The sequence below is a fragment of the Nematolebias whitei genome, chromosome 11, assembly GCF_014905685.2.
Source record: "Nematolebias whitei isolate Nwh7 chromosome 11, NemWhi1, whole genome shotgun sequence".
Lineage (NCBI taxonomy): Eukaryota > Metazoa > Chordata > Actinopteri > Cyprinodontiformes > Rivulidae > Nematolebias > Nematolebias whitei.
In genome coordinates, this window is record NC_056508.1 from 36,984,883 (window position 1) to 36,998,664 (window position 13,782).

The 13,782-nt window shown below is 37.3% G+C and overlaps 1 protein-coding gene across 1 annotated transcript in view; it reads right to left on the reverse strand.

The window, feature by feature from the left end:
* The window catches only part of si:dkey-11f4.7 (piezo-type mechanosensitive ion channel component 2), a 54,341-nt gene extending 41,677 nt beyond the window's left edge, over nucleotides 1-12,664 (reverse strand). The window contains exons 1-12 of the mRNA XM_037684512.1: nucleotides 12,601-12,664; nucleotides 11,316-11,411; nucleotides 7,605-7,706; nucleotides 6,930-6,975; nucleotides 5,765-5,924; nucleotides 5,474-5,687; nucleotides 5,164-5,377; nucleotides 2,298-2,463; nucleotides 1,651-1,767; nucleotides 1,430-1,471; nucleotides 1,176-1,308; nucleotides 818-966 (exon numbers count right to left, since the gene is read on the reverse strand). Of these exons, the coding sequence (XP_037540440.1) occupies nucleotides 818-966; nucleotides 1,176-1,308; nucleotides 1,430-1,471; nucleotides 1,651-1,767; nucleotides 2,298-2,463; nucleotides 5,164-5,377; nucleotides 5,474-5,687; nucleotides 5,765-5,924; nucleotides 6,930-6,975; nucleotides 7,605-7,706; nucleotides 11,316-11,411; nucleotides 12,601-12,664 (1,503 nt within the window). The remainder of the gene's footprint in view (nucleotides 1-817; nucleotides 967-1,175; nucleotides 1,309-1,429; nucleotides 1,472-1,650; nucleotides 1,768-2,297; nucleotides 2,464-5,163; nucleotides 5,378-5,473; nucleotides 5,688-5,764; nucleotides 5,925-6,929; nucleotides 6,976-7,604; nucleotides 7,707-11,315; nucleotides 11,412-12,600) is intronic.
* Between the last annotated feature and the right edge of the window lie 1,118 nt (nucleotides 12,665-13,782).

Genomic DNA, 13,782 nt, shown 5'->3' on the forward strand with positions numbered 1-13,782 from the left:
AAGACAAACCTCAACCCACATGCAGAGAAAGAAAAAGAAAAACAAAAGAGTAGATCCCCAGAACCAAAACAAGTGAACAGAGTGACACAAAAACCTAACTGACAGACGTGATTCGTGACACCTTGAGGCTCAATATGATTTATCTGTGTAAATAAAGGTTGAATGAAACAAACAACAACAAAAAAACTAACGGCTCTGGCCGCGATGGATGGATGGATGGATGGATGGATGGATGGATGGATGGATGGATGGATGGATGGATGGATGGATGGATGGCACCATGCCACCCAGGAAAAATGAACCTGTTTTGACCATTAAATAAATGCATAATAAATGTGACTTATGTTTTTTCCTCTTCATGATGCTTTTTTTCACTGATGCGATTTATACTCCGGGAAATACGGTAAATGATTTTTATGATATGTTCCATTTTAAAATATACTTATATATTTCATTGGCCCTCTTAGTCAGCCAGAGTTTAGAATATCTGAATCCTCCTTCATTCTGTTTATAGTTCTTTGCACTTGTGGCTGTGGCTTAGGTGGTGGAGAAGTCTATCCACTAATTGCAAGATTTCACCGCCTGCCTCTCCACATTTATTTCAAAATTCCTCCCAGTGGTCTGACAACTTCGTCACCAGTGATTTGTCTAAGTAAGCGATTGGAGCAGAGCACTTTGGAACTGCTGAAGTGATAAAAGCTATTTAATAAACAGTTTATTTAACCTGTGGGACCTGCAAGGACCACTTTTCAAGATATCTCTCCTCTGCTGTCGATTATTTCTACGCCTTGAGTTTGGCTCGGTGTTTGTACTTTACCATCATTATGACGAGAGCACTGACATAGCTGTGTTTCTGCAACAGTCGTCCAAAGATGACCAGACCACTCGGGCCTGAGGGCGAAGGTGTGGTTTCTGTCAGGCTCTTTGAGACTTCCTCATTCTCGTCATCCGTTTTCCCGTCGATTTCTGACTCGGACCCCAAAGGAGACAAAACAAAAACGTAAGGTTTTAGAATCTAAACAAAATTAAAATGAAATTACTCTGAGATAAAACACATTTCACCAACCAAAACAACTTGATGCATTTAAATTTGTCGCATGTAGTTTTGCTGGGATATCAGGACGCTGCACAATATGTGTACTTGCTGAGGCAACATGTCAGTGAGCTGTGGTTACCGTGTGAAGGTGGGGCTCGGTCTTCTTTATGTGATGGAGCGTAACAGTTTGTGTAACCTGCCCCTTCAAGCAGACACCCAACACTGCTGCTGTGGACGTTTTGCCAGGAACTTCCACTTATCAGAATCATTGGCTGAAGGAAGAGAGAACATTTCACTGCAAGATAATCACTTGGGAGGAATAAAACCCTGCAACGTCTACAGACTTATTTTAAATAACTGCTGTTGAATACGTAATTTTGCTAAAAACTATACCTCATCTGGCAGATAGGTCTCGTCATCTGTGCTGCTTAAAAGCTGAAAAAAGATCAGTTGTGAGCTGATTTAAAACAATTATACAAAACAGCATGGAACAGAAATAAACGAGCAACTAATGAGAGACATTAATGCAGAATACTTGATTTCTGGGTAGACCAGCGTTAAGATCATAAAACGTTTAACAAACTATAGACGAGATGGTTGTCTTTGCAGGTCACCTCTTGTTTGTCTCCTGAGATGTAGATGACCCTGGAGAAGCTTGGTGGAGCTTCTGGACTTTCTAACGGGCTCTCAGACTCATCAACGACAGCAACATCCTGAGAAGAACAACAACTCTTAAAAGTTTGTTGAGTTCATTAACACAACTGATCATGGCACAAGAGCCTTTTCAGGAGGAGCAGATCTACAGCAATGATGGTCTAACACGGCCTGGCAGCCCTAAAACAGAGAAACTAGAGTCTGAAAATGAGGATATATTTCATAACAGAAAGCATTTAAATTAATCGAATGAGTAATCTTTTTTAATTATTTCATATGGATAATGCTTGTTCTAAAAGTTGGGAGCAGCGTTGTTGTATTTCGGCTGCTCTTTTCTGCAGGGGTCGCCACAGCGAGCAAACTCTTTCGGAAGTTGTTTTACAACAAATGTGCTTCCTGACGCAGCCTGGACTCAAACCTGCAGCCTCAGGACTGCAAGACTGCGGCGCTGACTGCCAAGTTACCGCAGCCCCTACACAGCAACACTCGTAAGAATTGATTTCTCACCCATGCATGCAGAATAAATCACAAAGCAGGAGCATATTTAGCACCTGAGCATATTTCTTTCTCTGAACATTTATTTTTTTTCTTTCCCAGTTCTACAAACCTCCTCCATGACGTGGACCCATCTGTGCAGCAGAGTCACCAGTGTGTAGTAGAGCAGCAGAAGAACCAAAGGGTTGATGAAGTCCGGCCAGCACACATGCGGGTGCAGGCCCAGACGGTGTGGGTGTGAAGAGCTGGTTCTGATTACCCCTGTCATGCCGAACAACCTGTGAAAGAGTGCAGGATGATGGTGGAGCAATGATGGGGCAAACAGAGAAATGAAAAAAACGAACTGGTGTGAACCTTTAGAAAAGTAAACGAATGTGCAAAAATAAAAAAAGACTATTTCTATCAAGCAAAAGTTGTGGACATACAGTATTTAATGTATGTTTCCTTTCTCAGGAGAAATATGTGATTATTTTACTGCTCCACTTGTTTGACTTCGTAATAAAAAGGTGAATCAACCAGAAGTGCTTTAAATAAGAAACATCCAGAATAAACACTGTTTTAGTAAAAATTCAGTTTTAAATCCTAAGATCTTTTTCATTTCAAATATTAGCCGCAATGCATCCTCATGAACAATCCATGACATATTAAATCATATTGTTGTTTAAGTAAAATATAATTTGCAAACACAGGAAGTGAAAAACTAACTTGTGATTGAACAGATAATTTAATAATCTATAACAGTTATTATGAAGGAGAAGTTTTCAGTCACTCGTGAAGGACTTTTGATTTTTTTTTTTTTTTAGTTCAGGGGTCTGCAACCTGCTGCTCTGGGGCCTTTTTCAAATTTTGACTGGCTCTAACAAAAAACTGAATTTTTCTGGTTTGTATACAAACAATAAAAAGGGCTAGCTTTAGCAGTGTTTCTGATTTGTTTGTTTTTATTGTTGTTGTGTTTTTTTTTGTTGCAAATACGTGAATGATATTATAAATGCAAGGAGTAAAACATGTCGACTGCATCATGCTTGTTGTTTGTTAGCCGCTTCTTTTAGCTGATTCTGTACGGTGTGATCGTTCTCTCAGATACAAAATATGTTTGGAATAGCTTTAAGACAAGTTGCTGAGAAATGTAGTGATTACCGTATTTTTGGGACTATAAGGCGCACTTAAAAATCCTTCAATTTTTCTCAAAAATCGACAGTGAGCCTTATAATCCTTATGTATTAATTCTGGTTGTGCTCACTGACCTTGAACTGATTTTATGGATATTGTGAATGAGTTGAATAAAGTTTGACTTGTCTAACTGTTTTGTTTCACTTATTGTGCCTTATGTATGAAAACAGACCTGTTCACTGATATTGCGCCTTATAATCTGGTGCGTTTTATAATCTGGTACGCCTTATAGTCCGAAAAATATGGTAAACTGAATAACAATACGAATTAAAAAGTCAACGTAAATGGCTATATTTATTTATTTTTAGATTCAATTAAATATCGAACAAACTGGCCTATTTTTTAATACTCTAACTTTATTACTAGAAAGAAGAATGTGTCTATATTTTTTGTACAGTTAAAAAGAAAGCTCAGGATTTAAGGATTTAGTGTTTTCATTTTTATAAAATTGGCAAAAATTACATTGTTTTCATTCTCTACATAAATCTGTTGTGGGTTTTTTTGGGTTTTTTTTTTTTTTTTTTGTCATGAAGTGTAAAAATATAAGTAAATGTTCATTCAGTCTTTCTTTAGACAGGTTAATCCCATTGAGCCTCGGGGACTCATTTACAAGAGAGACCTGATTTTAACAAAGAAAGATGACAACAATGAATAACAACAACAACAACAATAGACAGTAATAAAATGGGCATAGGTATACAAATTAAAGTTTCTCTTTTTTTTTTTTTTTTTCAAATCAAAACAATCAAAAGAAAACAGCAACCAAAAGGACAATCAAGAAGAATAATAGCAAAAAACAGCTAGTTTATAAGGCGATTTAGAAAACTAAAAACAGGAACATGTCTGCATTGGTTTTTGCCAGGAACTTAGATGTTTAAAGTCACTTAGAGAGGTCAAAGTTGAGAGTTTCAGATCTTTTTGCAAGATATTCCAGGTCTTGCTTGTCAATGTTAACAATCATTAGATATTTTTAGTTATGTAATGACCAGAAAAGCACATTTCAACAAACAGTGATTCCATGGGCCCCCAGCTGATGATCAGTTTTAGCAGATTTTGGGCTCAGGACACATTTTATTTAGCAAAGTTGCAAAAATGGCTCTTTTGATCATAAAGGATGCAGATCCCTGTATTGTTTTTTGCAGATAAGTTGCATTTAGTTTAAATTTGGCCTTATATCTACACTAAATTCAAAATATTTCTACTTTGATTATATCCATTCAACAAGCATTGTTTCTGGGTTTGCTTGTTTGTCTATTTTTTAATGTTCTGAGTGAAATCTCTTAATGTTGTGTTGCAGGACGTTCTCCTGGCAGCGCGTTCAGACAAATTAGAGTTCAATCTTTTTATATTTGTAATGTCATGAATTTTAACTCTAAATTTTCTAAGGTCTGTATGTCGTCTGTGCGTTTCAGTTACTTACCGTATTCTTCGGACTATAAGGCGCACCAGATTATAAGGCACAATATCAATGAACGGGTCTGTTTTCATACGCAAGGCACACCGGATCATAAGGTGCATTAATTGAAACAAAACAGTCAGATAAGTTCAACTTTATTCAACTCATTCGCAATAACCATAAAATCAGTTCAAGGTCAGTAAGCACAACCAGAATTAATACATAAGGCACACCTGATTATAAGGCTCACTGTTGATTTTTGAGAAAATTAAAGGATTTTAAATGTGCCTTATAGTCTGAGAAATATGATATTTAGATTCAGCAGTTCCTTGAGGTTGTTTTTAGATTTGTTCCCTTCAGGTTTGATGTTTTATGATCTTTGCGTCTGAGTTGTGGTACTCGTCTCCTGTACCTGGCGTAGATGTCATCTGGTGGTATGAGCTGCTGGGACAGAGGCAGCTGATACACATACAGAGCCAGCAGATGTCCTGCGCTGAAGATGGCCATCATCACACACAAGGAGCTGAAAACCAGCATGCTGATGGAGCGGCTGAATATCCACCACCACACCAGACTAAGAAACACGCCAAAATACACTCCGGAGGTGAGAGAGGGCAGTGTGATACCTGCAGACGCACATCATAAGAAGAAGAAAGAACAAAGATAGACTCTGTTATCATTTTAAAGCACTCCTGTGCTCATTCATCTGCTGTGGACTCTACCTGCCAGCCCCAGCAGAAGGGTCACCACCACCTTCCCCGCTGTGTTCATGATTGCCAACAGCAGCAGCCTCAGTCCGGCTGCAAACATGATCAGTTTCTGGACAAACTGTGGTGGGCTCGACTGAACCGGGACTGTAGTCTCCTCTGAGCTGTCAAAAGACGAGCCCTCTGGGACACTTCCGTCCTCTGATTCTGAATCGGACGTTTCTACATCCTGCAAGAGCCGACACCCAGTGTTTGTAACACCTTGTGCATTTAAAGGTGTTTTGGTGCAGTTGTGTGAGCTGTTACCTCGGGGATGGAGGGTGGGATTCCATTTTCATGGAGGCTGACTTGAGGCACGGGGCGCAGACGTTTTTTGCACAGCCTCAGTATGAACAAAACGGAAAAGGAAAGGCCAACGTCTGGGGCCAAGAGACGCACAATGTTTCCAGCATCAACCGAGCTGAACCTGAAAAAAGACGTTCATCATCAACAGTGTGATGGTGACAGCGTGATTGTGGAACAAGACAACAAAAAGAAGAAGAATCTGGTTTGTGACAAACATTAATCGCATGTTCAAGCCTTAAAAAGTTATATTTCATTCTAAACGCTACTCTTTTCATCCTCTTTGAGCCTCACTTTGTTGTCATTTGTATTATTATACGTTAAAGTCTTTGTAGACTACTTTTCTCTAGATTTACAAGCGAAAAACAACACAAGACATACAAAACCCTTTAAGCAATAAGAACAATTAACTAGCTGAAACTGTCTTTACTATTCTTCCTGATATCTGAGTCGAACTTGATGCCAGATAAACACTGACGCTCTATAAGCAGAAGATTTAGACGTAAAACTCGATGATTCGATTCAGTTTATTTATATAGCACCAAGTCACAGCAGAAGTCACCTCAGGACACTGAACAGAAACATTCATAGACGGTACATAAAAAGTCAGCTGATAACGTTATTTATCTAAGGAGCCAGCGTGCAGACTGTTTTGAGTCTTCACGTCATCACAGTCTCCCATCCTGAGCAAGCACAATGGCAACAGTGGAAAGGAAAAACTCCCTTTTAACAGGAAGAAACCTCCAGCAGAACCAGGCTCAGGACGAGCGGCCATCAGCTTCGACAGAGATGCAGACATTTTTATTTCTGCTTTAGAACATAATCACACAGATCTCACTTCTTAGATAGTTATGCACAATTTTAGTTGAGTTGAAAGAAAATTTAAATTAGTATACCTCTATTTTGTGGAAAAATGAATTAGGAAATTTTGACTAATTTATTAGATTTACTGCGTTGTTCAATGGCTTTATTTTTTTCTATATATCTTTCTGAACACCCCTGACGAAGAGTAATGTAATTTACAAAATTGCACTCGTTTTCTATAACTTTAAAATAAGCCTGAAACATCTAAGCTTCAGATGTAAAATATATATACAATAGTAGAAATTAAACAAGTGTGCTTTCATACCTTACAATTCCAAAATGGTAGAGAAAATCTTCCCAGAAGCCACTAACTGTTAAGAAGAAAATATGTCTTAATAAAACAGGTTTTCTAAAAACATTCATTTGTTTCAGCTTGGAGCACAAGTATTTCTAAAAGTTTAAACAGTATTTTCTGTTGTACTAAAGGTTTATATTCACTGGGTTTCTATACAGTCTTGAATAGTGTGAAAAAGTGTGAATTTGGTTTAAGCAATTGATTAATTTAAAAATTTTTAGCATGTGGAATATATATATATATATATATATATATATATATATATATGTATGTATACACATGCAGATGTATTTAAAACATTATAGTCATTGCCCTGCCCTAAAGCATACAGCTTTTTCTATTTTATTATAAATAGGAGCAAAGTTTTTAAATGAAAACCATTTTGTGCTGAAGACCTAAATCCTAGGTTTAAGATTATCAATTGTCTAGAAACCCTTTTTTTTAAAGAAGTGTCTGACCTTTTTTTTTTTTTTTTTGCAGTTTGTTTTATTTGTGAAAGTAAAATCACTCCACTCTACTTACATTTACAGTAAATTTAGTCTCTGGTGTCAAAAATGGTCCAAAATTTGACAGAAATGTGTTGGGAACTCTGAGAGCGTCGACATAAAAATTATATTCTGAGAAATGCAACAAGTTTGTTTTTACCGTGTGGGGAGATGTAAGCGAAGGGGATCTGCATGAAACACTGCAGGGTCAGAAAGATCAGGCTCGTGTAGACGATCAGCCGCAGGAACTGACCAGTTTTACCTTCAGAGAGCAGCAAAAATTCAATAAAACATGAAAGTTGTTCTGCTCATTCCTTCACAACAAGCTATGCATGAATTTAAATACGAATACCCTGATCTGTTGTACCAGTTAAATCCTTAAGTGGGTAATTTGCTGTGAAAATAGGGATGCGCAATATTATCGGCATGGTATCATCATCAGCCGATATTAGTGATAAAGTTAAATATCGGACATCAGCCATTCCATCAAAGTAACTCACCGATGTAAAAGGAGCTGTTTATATATATATATATATATATTTATTTATTTATAAATAAATAAAAGGCACTGTTTTTGTATGATAACCCAGTGACAAGAATGCCTGCAGCGCCAGCACAACGTTATGACGTCACGTGCACCGTTGAGTTTAGATTTGTGAAAGTTTACAAACTTGCACTGTTCAAGTGTTGTCGTGTTAGAGAAAGTAAATGTCATGAATAAATTTGACATTAAACATAATCCAAGTTGAAGTGTTATATCATTTTCAGTCCCCTGTTTGAAATCTGCATTGGTAGCAGGACAAATTGACAAAGACCGTGCAGAGTAATGTAGTATTTTAATTCCACAGCAGAGTAAAGCTATGTAGTCTCTGTAAGTAGGTCTAGGGGAAAATATCGGTATTGGTATCGGGTATCGGACAAATAAGTTTTAACATATCGGCGTATTGGATATCGGCCAAACAATCCCATATCGTGCATCTCTATGTGAAACAAACATTTCTCCCCTTTGAAATGTTAAATTTTCTTCTGACTGAATTGGATTCGGGATACTTATAATAAACTATAAACAATATGCACACTCTGCTCCAACCAAGCAAAATACACACCTAAATACACCTTCAATTATAACTTAAAGCTGGTCTTTATTGGATTCAAAATGTTCACCTCAATCAAACAAATGATTTATCTGCCAAATATAACATATTCAGTGCATTATTAGTAAAATAATCCTCTTCATAAACATTTTGGCATTAATTCGTAAAGGTTTTTTTTTTTGTTTGTTTTTTTACTCAGGCTCCCAATGTATAGGTAATTTCTTCAAAAGAGAAATCCTGAAAAACGAGCGGTTGCGAGACAAATTTGGTTGGAATTTCAGAGAAACGAACCATTCCATCATGTTGGTTTCAAGTTTCAGTCTTGTAATCAAAATGTTGGAGACACAAAGTGATAATAGCTGATGGGGCTCAACAGTAGCTGAGCCAGCAAATGTGCTGTTGATGTCCACCGTTTTTACTAAAAGCCTTGTTTCACTTAATCCTCTCTGCTTACATATTCACACATATTCACACACACACACACAGAAGCTCCTAGAAGTAAAGGTGGTTGCACAAGTAAAACCCTTTGCACACACACTAGATGAACATATACTTCATCACTTAGTCCAAGAAGGAGCAAATGAAGGGGTGAGGTGAGAAGGTGTGTGTGTGTTTGTGGGTAGGGGTAACATTGTGAAGCTGAAAGGCGAACATCGGGCGGAGGAGAAATGACGGCAGTTAAAGAAGCTTGCTGACATCACATCTTTTAATTCCTTGCTGTAACTACAAGGCCATGCATAATTGATTTGGTCATTCCAACCATTTTCCTTTACAAAGTACTTTGAGGGAGGGGCACTGATGCTTTAATTCAACAACCTGCAGTGGTCAGTGCTGAGAGGGCGCTCAAACAATCGCACATGGATAACTAACTGTGCTTCACAACAATCCTGGCTAAACATATTAAAAGTTGACTGCCAAATGTATTCTGCCAACATGAAGATGACATTCATGTGTTCGTTTGTACTCTTAGCGAAATAGAATCACCGAACTAAATGAACTGCTGAATGGATTGTAATAAAACTTTCAGAATGTAATCATTGGCTGTACATCTACAACAATTTCCCTTTACAGCCTACCCAATTTAAGATGGCTGCCACAGCTAACTGGTCTTAGGCAAAATGGCTGTAAATTTACCAATTTCACAGAAACTGAGCTAAAATGTGGCATGGACTTAGCTGAGCATTCAGGATGAGAAATTTAAAAATCTCCATTACAATCTAAAATATCCTTTACATCATGGTTTTGATTTACAGGTGCTTTGTAGTCAGTGGGATTTTGGGAAAAGTCATCAGAAAAAAGATGGTTAAACATGTAATTCAGACATGTGTTACCCTGACTTTAGAGGGTGGAACAGTTTATTCCATTTCTAAAACTTAATGAAGTTTGGAAAAATGTAAAAAGCCGGCGGTCAACCGCATGAGCAGCTGATCACAACAGATATAAACAGGAAGTACCACATGTTCATCTGTACGAAGGAAACTGTAACATAATCCTCCATTTTCTGCCATAATTACATTGTATGCTTAATGGTTGAATCAAAGGTTAACGCTTAAAGCTAGTTGTGACTTGTTTTGTGTGTTTTATATGTAAAAGTTAACTCAGGCTACAATACGTTTCTTAGACTAGGATGTGTGAGAGAAGTGGAGCATGCTCTGTTCACACAAGGAGAGCTGTTGGTCAGGCTACTTCTTGTTGTGCCATTAACTCTAAAATAGTTATTGAATCAAGTGTTTACTTATGTAGGTAAAACTAGATGTTAAACAACTGTTAAAATACACCAGAATGCAGGAAATGGCATCTACTTTACTCACATTTTTCTGGGGAAGGAATCTCTAACCAGAATAATCACTGTGAAAAAAATCACATAATGTTGCTGCTGGTCTGTTTCAATGTTGCTGCTGATCTGTTTCAATGTTGATGTGTTCATGCGTGCTCATCTGCTCACACAGACTCATGTTCATGTTTGTGCTGATGTTCGACGTAATGTTTTTATGCTATTAGTGCTTAGTGTAATTTAATTGATGTTTTTATTAGCTCATATCTTAGATGTTATCATTGTTTTTCTTTTACATTTTATTGTTGGATGTAACTGGGACCCAGTGTACATAATTTCGCTCCACCACGTGTACCACATGAGGTGCGAATGACAATAAAGAAACTCTGACTCTGACTCTGATTCTGGGATCGTGATGATGGGGCCCTTGAAGTTGCCCAGGGTACAGCAAAGTTTTGATCTGGCCCTGCTCTGAGCACAACACAATCTACAACAGCTTTACTGAAAACTTTGACATTACTTGTGAGAAACAATAACCCTGTTGGCCTGTTAGCAAAATGTGTTGTTAAACCCACCGGAAGGGTTTCAGTGAACCTCTAAGAAAATAATTACTGGGTGTTCTTCTACAACTGTTTTTCTATTGGAGTAATCCCAATTCAAGATGTCCACCACAGATAGTCTACTTTATCCTGCACAAAAATGGCAATACCTCAGTAAATTCAGCAGATACTAAGCTAAAATTTGAAGTGGTAGTAGGTGAGAGAGATTCACCACACATACTCCAAATGCTGACAGATCATGCACGATCACCTGAAATATTGCAATATTCCATTATGGCATTGTTACGATTTGACAAAATGAAGATTTAAATGAGTGAAACTGGGAAAAAAAAAAAAAAAGAGGTATGCTTTAAGTTTGCATCAACACAACCAGAACCAGTGGGTGTTTCAGAGCCAACCCATGTGAAATCATATAAAAGCCATGAGTACGTGGAGCTCCTCACCTTTCAGGGTGACCGGGCTTGGGTTCGGCAGCAACGGCAGCGTGAGCAAGAACACAAAGTACACCACAGACAGGCCGTTGTAGCGGAACGAAGAAGCTGATGTGCAAAAGGGAAAAAACACACAAAATATTGAATAAAAAGCATCTTAATTAATTTCCTTGATCACAATTGCTTTTGCCATTTCTTTTCTTTGAATATTTTAATGCTTTGGGTATTTTTTTTTACATTATTATTTTTTTAAGATTGGGGGGTATTTCATCTTCATATCTTAGGATCTTATTACGATTTTCTTTTACATTTTATACTTTTACCCTGTGTACACAATTTCATTCCACCTCATGTACCACATGTGATGCGAATGACAATAAAGATCCTTGAATCCTTGAATTTTTGACCTTGTGATCTGTATAAAATGTAATCTCTATTTTTTAGTTTCTAATTTAATTCACTTTAAAATCGTTTTTATAATACTTTTATTTTATTTTATTTTAAACCAACACAGTGAAACATCTGAATTAAACAAGTTCTTGTAAAAAAAAAAAGAGCATTCAATCATTTAATTAGCATGTCAGTATCCACAAACTTTACTTTTATTGTCACTTTTTTTAAATGCAAATATTTAGACATTTCTGTTACCTTAAAGCAAATGATTAGAATATCAAAGGAAATGGTGAGGACTGGATATTTGACATATTGGTCAAAAGGTGAATATGCAGCTGGGAAAACTAAATGTTTAGTTATTAATCCATTACCAAAGTAGCTGCATGAAGATTTTGAAAATGCTGGAACATTTACCATGTAAAAATGTCACGTTTATAATAAAAAATCACCATGAGACACAACTAAAGTACACCAAGCCAATTGTTTAAACCTGAAATAAAGTCCTGCAATCCATATGGCCAGGGGTAAAGTTGAAATTATATATGACAGCTGAATTTACCACTCAGATAGATTTATAGTTTGTTTGCAGTCAGCATGGTTGATGTCCTCTTGCTCACACATGACTGGTTTCATGCAATACAAGATGTGAATCATGCCTTTTTCCACAAGTGACTCTAAAGTCTTGTCTTAGCATTTCTTGTGCCGCAGATTCCCACCTCAATGCAACAGCAGAAACTCTGATTTATTGAGGGTCATATTATCGATTAGTCATCTTCAATACGCACCCATAAATGAGCTTTACTGGAAGATTAACTGTGGCACAAGATCTAAAGCAGCTCCTAAAACAAACAATTCTCAATTAACCTCTGCTAATTTTCCAATAACTAAACAGACTTTAACTCACCAGTCAGGAGAAGCAGTGGCACCAATAAGTTGTAGAGTACTCCAACTACAAGATCCCCCGCCATGGTGCACTCCGGATGCCAGAGACACTCGCAGCTCCTTCAGACGCTCGTCAGATAAATATCGTTGAAATGTGGACAGAAAGTCTGACCTCCTCACACATTTCATCGGCAGAAGATTAATGCAGCCTCAGTCAAAATATCTTGTAATAGAGCAATACGTCCAGCACGCTCGAGAAAAAGATCATGTCAGTCCTGCCAGGAGCAGTGATGTGATGAAAATCAGAGCAAAAGGAGGAAAACCTTGATTTGAAACGGTGTGGAGGATGATTGCCTCTTTGCTTGTGTCACACCCTCCTCTCCCTCCCCTCACCTCTCTCTGTGTCTGATATAATGCACTGTAACTCTCTTATTGCAGCTAATCTAACACAGGAGCGGACGCTTTCATTATTTGACTGAAAAACCTGCTTCCGCCTTCAAAAAAGCACTAAAGAAACCTTTTTTTAAAGTGCTTTCTAACAACATTTATGACAGAAGTGTATGTCTCTGCATGTACATCTGTTTTCATATCGAAAGTAACATTTTTCAGAAACTTCTTAATTTTTTTAATTTGATGTCTGAAACCCAGACAGATGCTCACACACTATGTTTGTTTCCTTATAGCCACCTCAGGCTAGCTCATCATATTTTCACTGAAGGGAAGTGTATCTAATATTCATGGCTGCAAGGCCATTAAAGCACCGGTGTGATTACAGCTAAACGATCACAGCGAAGACTGAGACGGTCAATAACATAAATTTATTTCTAAATGTAAGAGATTTTAAGACGTGCGGCGTGAATTTCTTTGTTCTTTTTGGAACCGAGCTGCATTTGTGAAAAACAAAACATACGATGACTACCAGTAAGTTGCTTTTGAGCATATGTGTTTGTGCATATTAAAACTGTAAAACAGATTAAATGTAAACTAATAGTTTAATGAGTAACAGCCATTTTAAACAGATTTGTTATCAGCCATTTTGGTGTAATGAATAGTCACTTGGGTGGTAAATACTCAGCTAATTTGAAAAATATTGACCTAGGATTTGATGTAGAAGCTAACAGATTGGGCAAAATCTTTGTTTAGCATAAATGATCGTAACTTGATCAGTTTTACAGATATTGAGCTGACGTTTTGATGTGGTAGT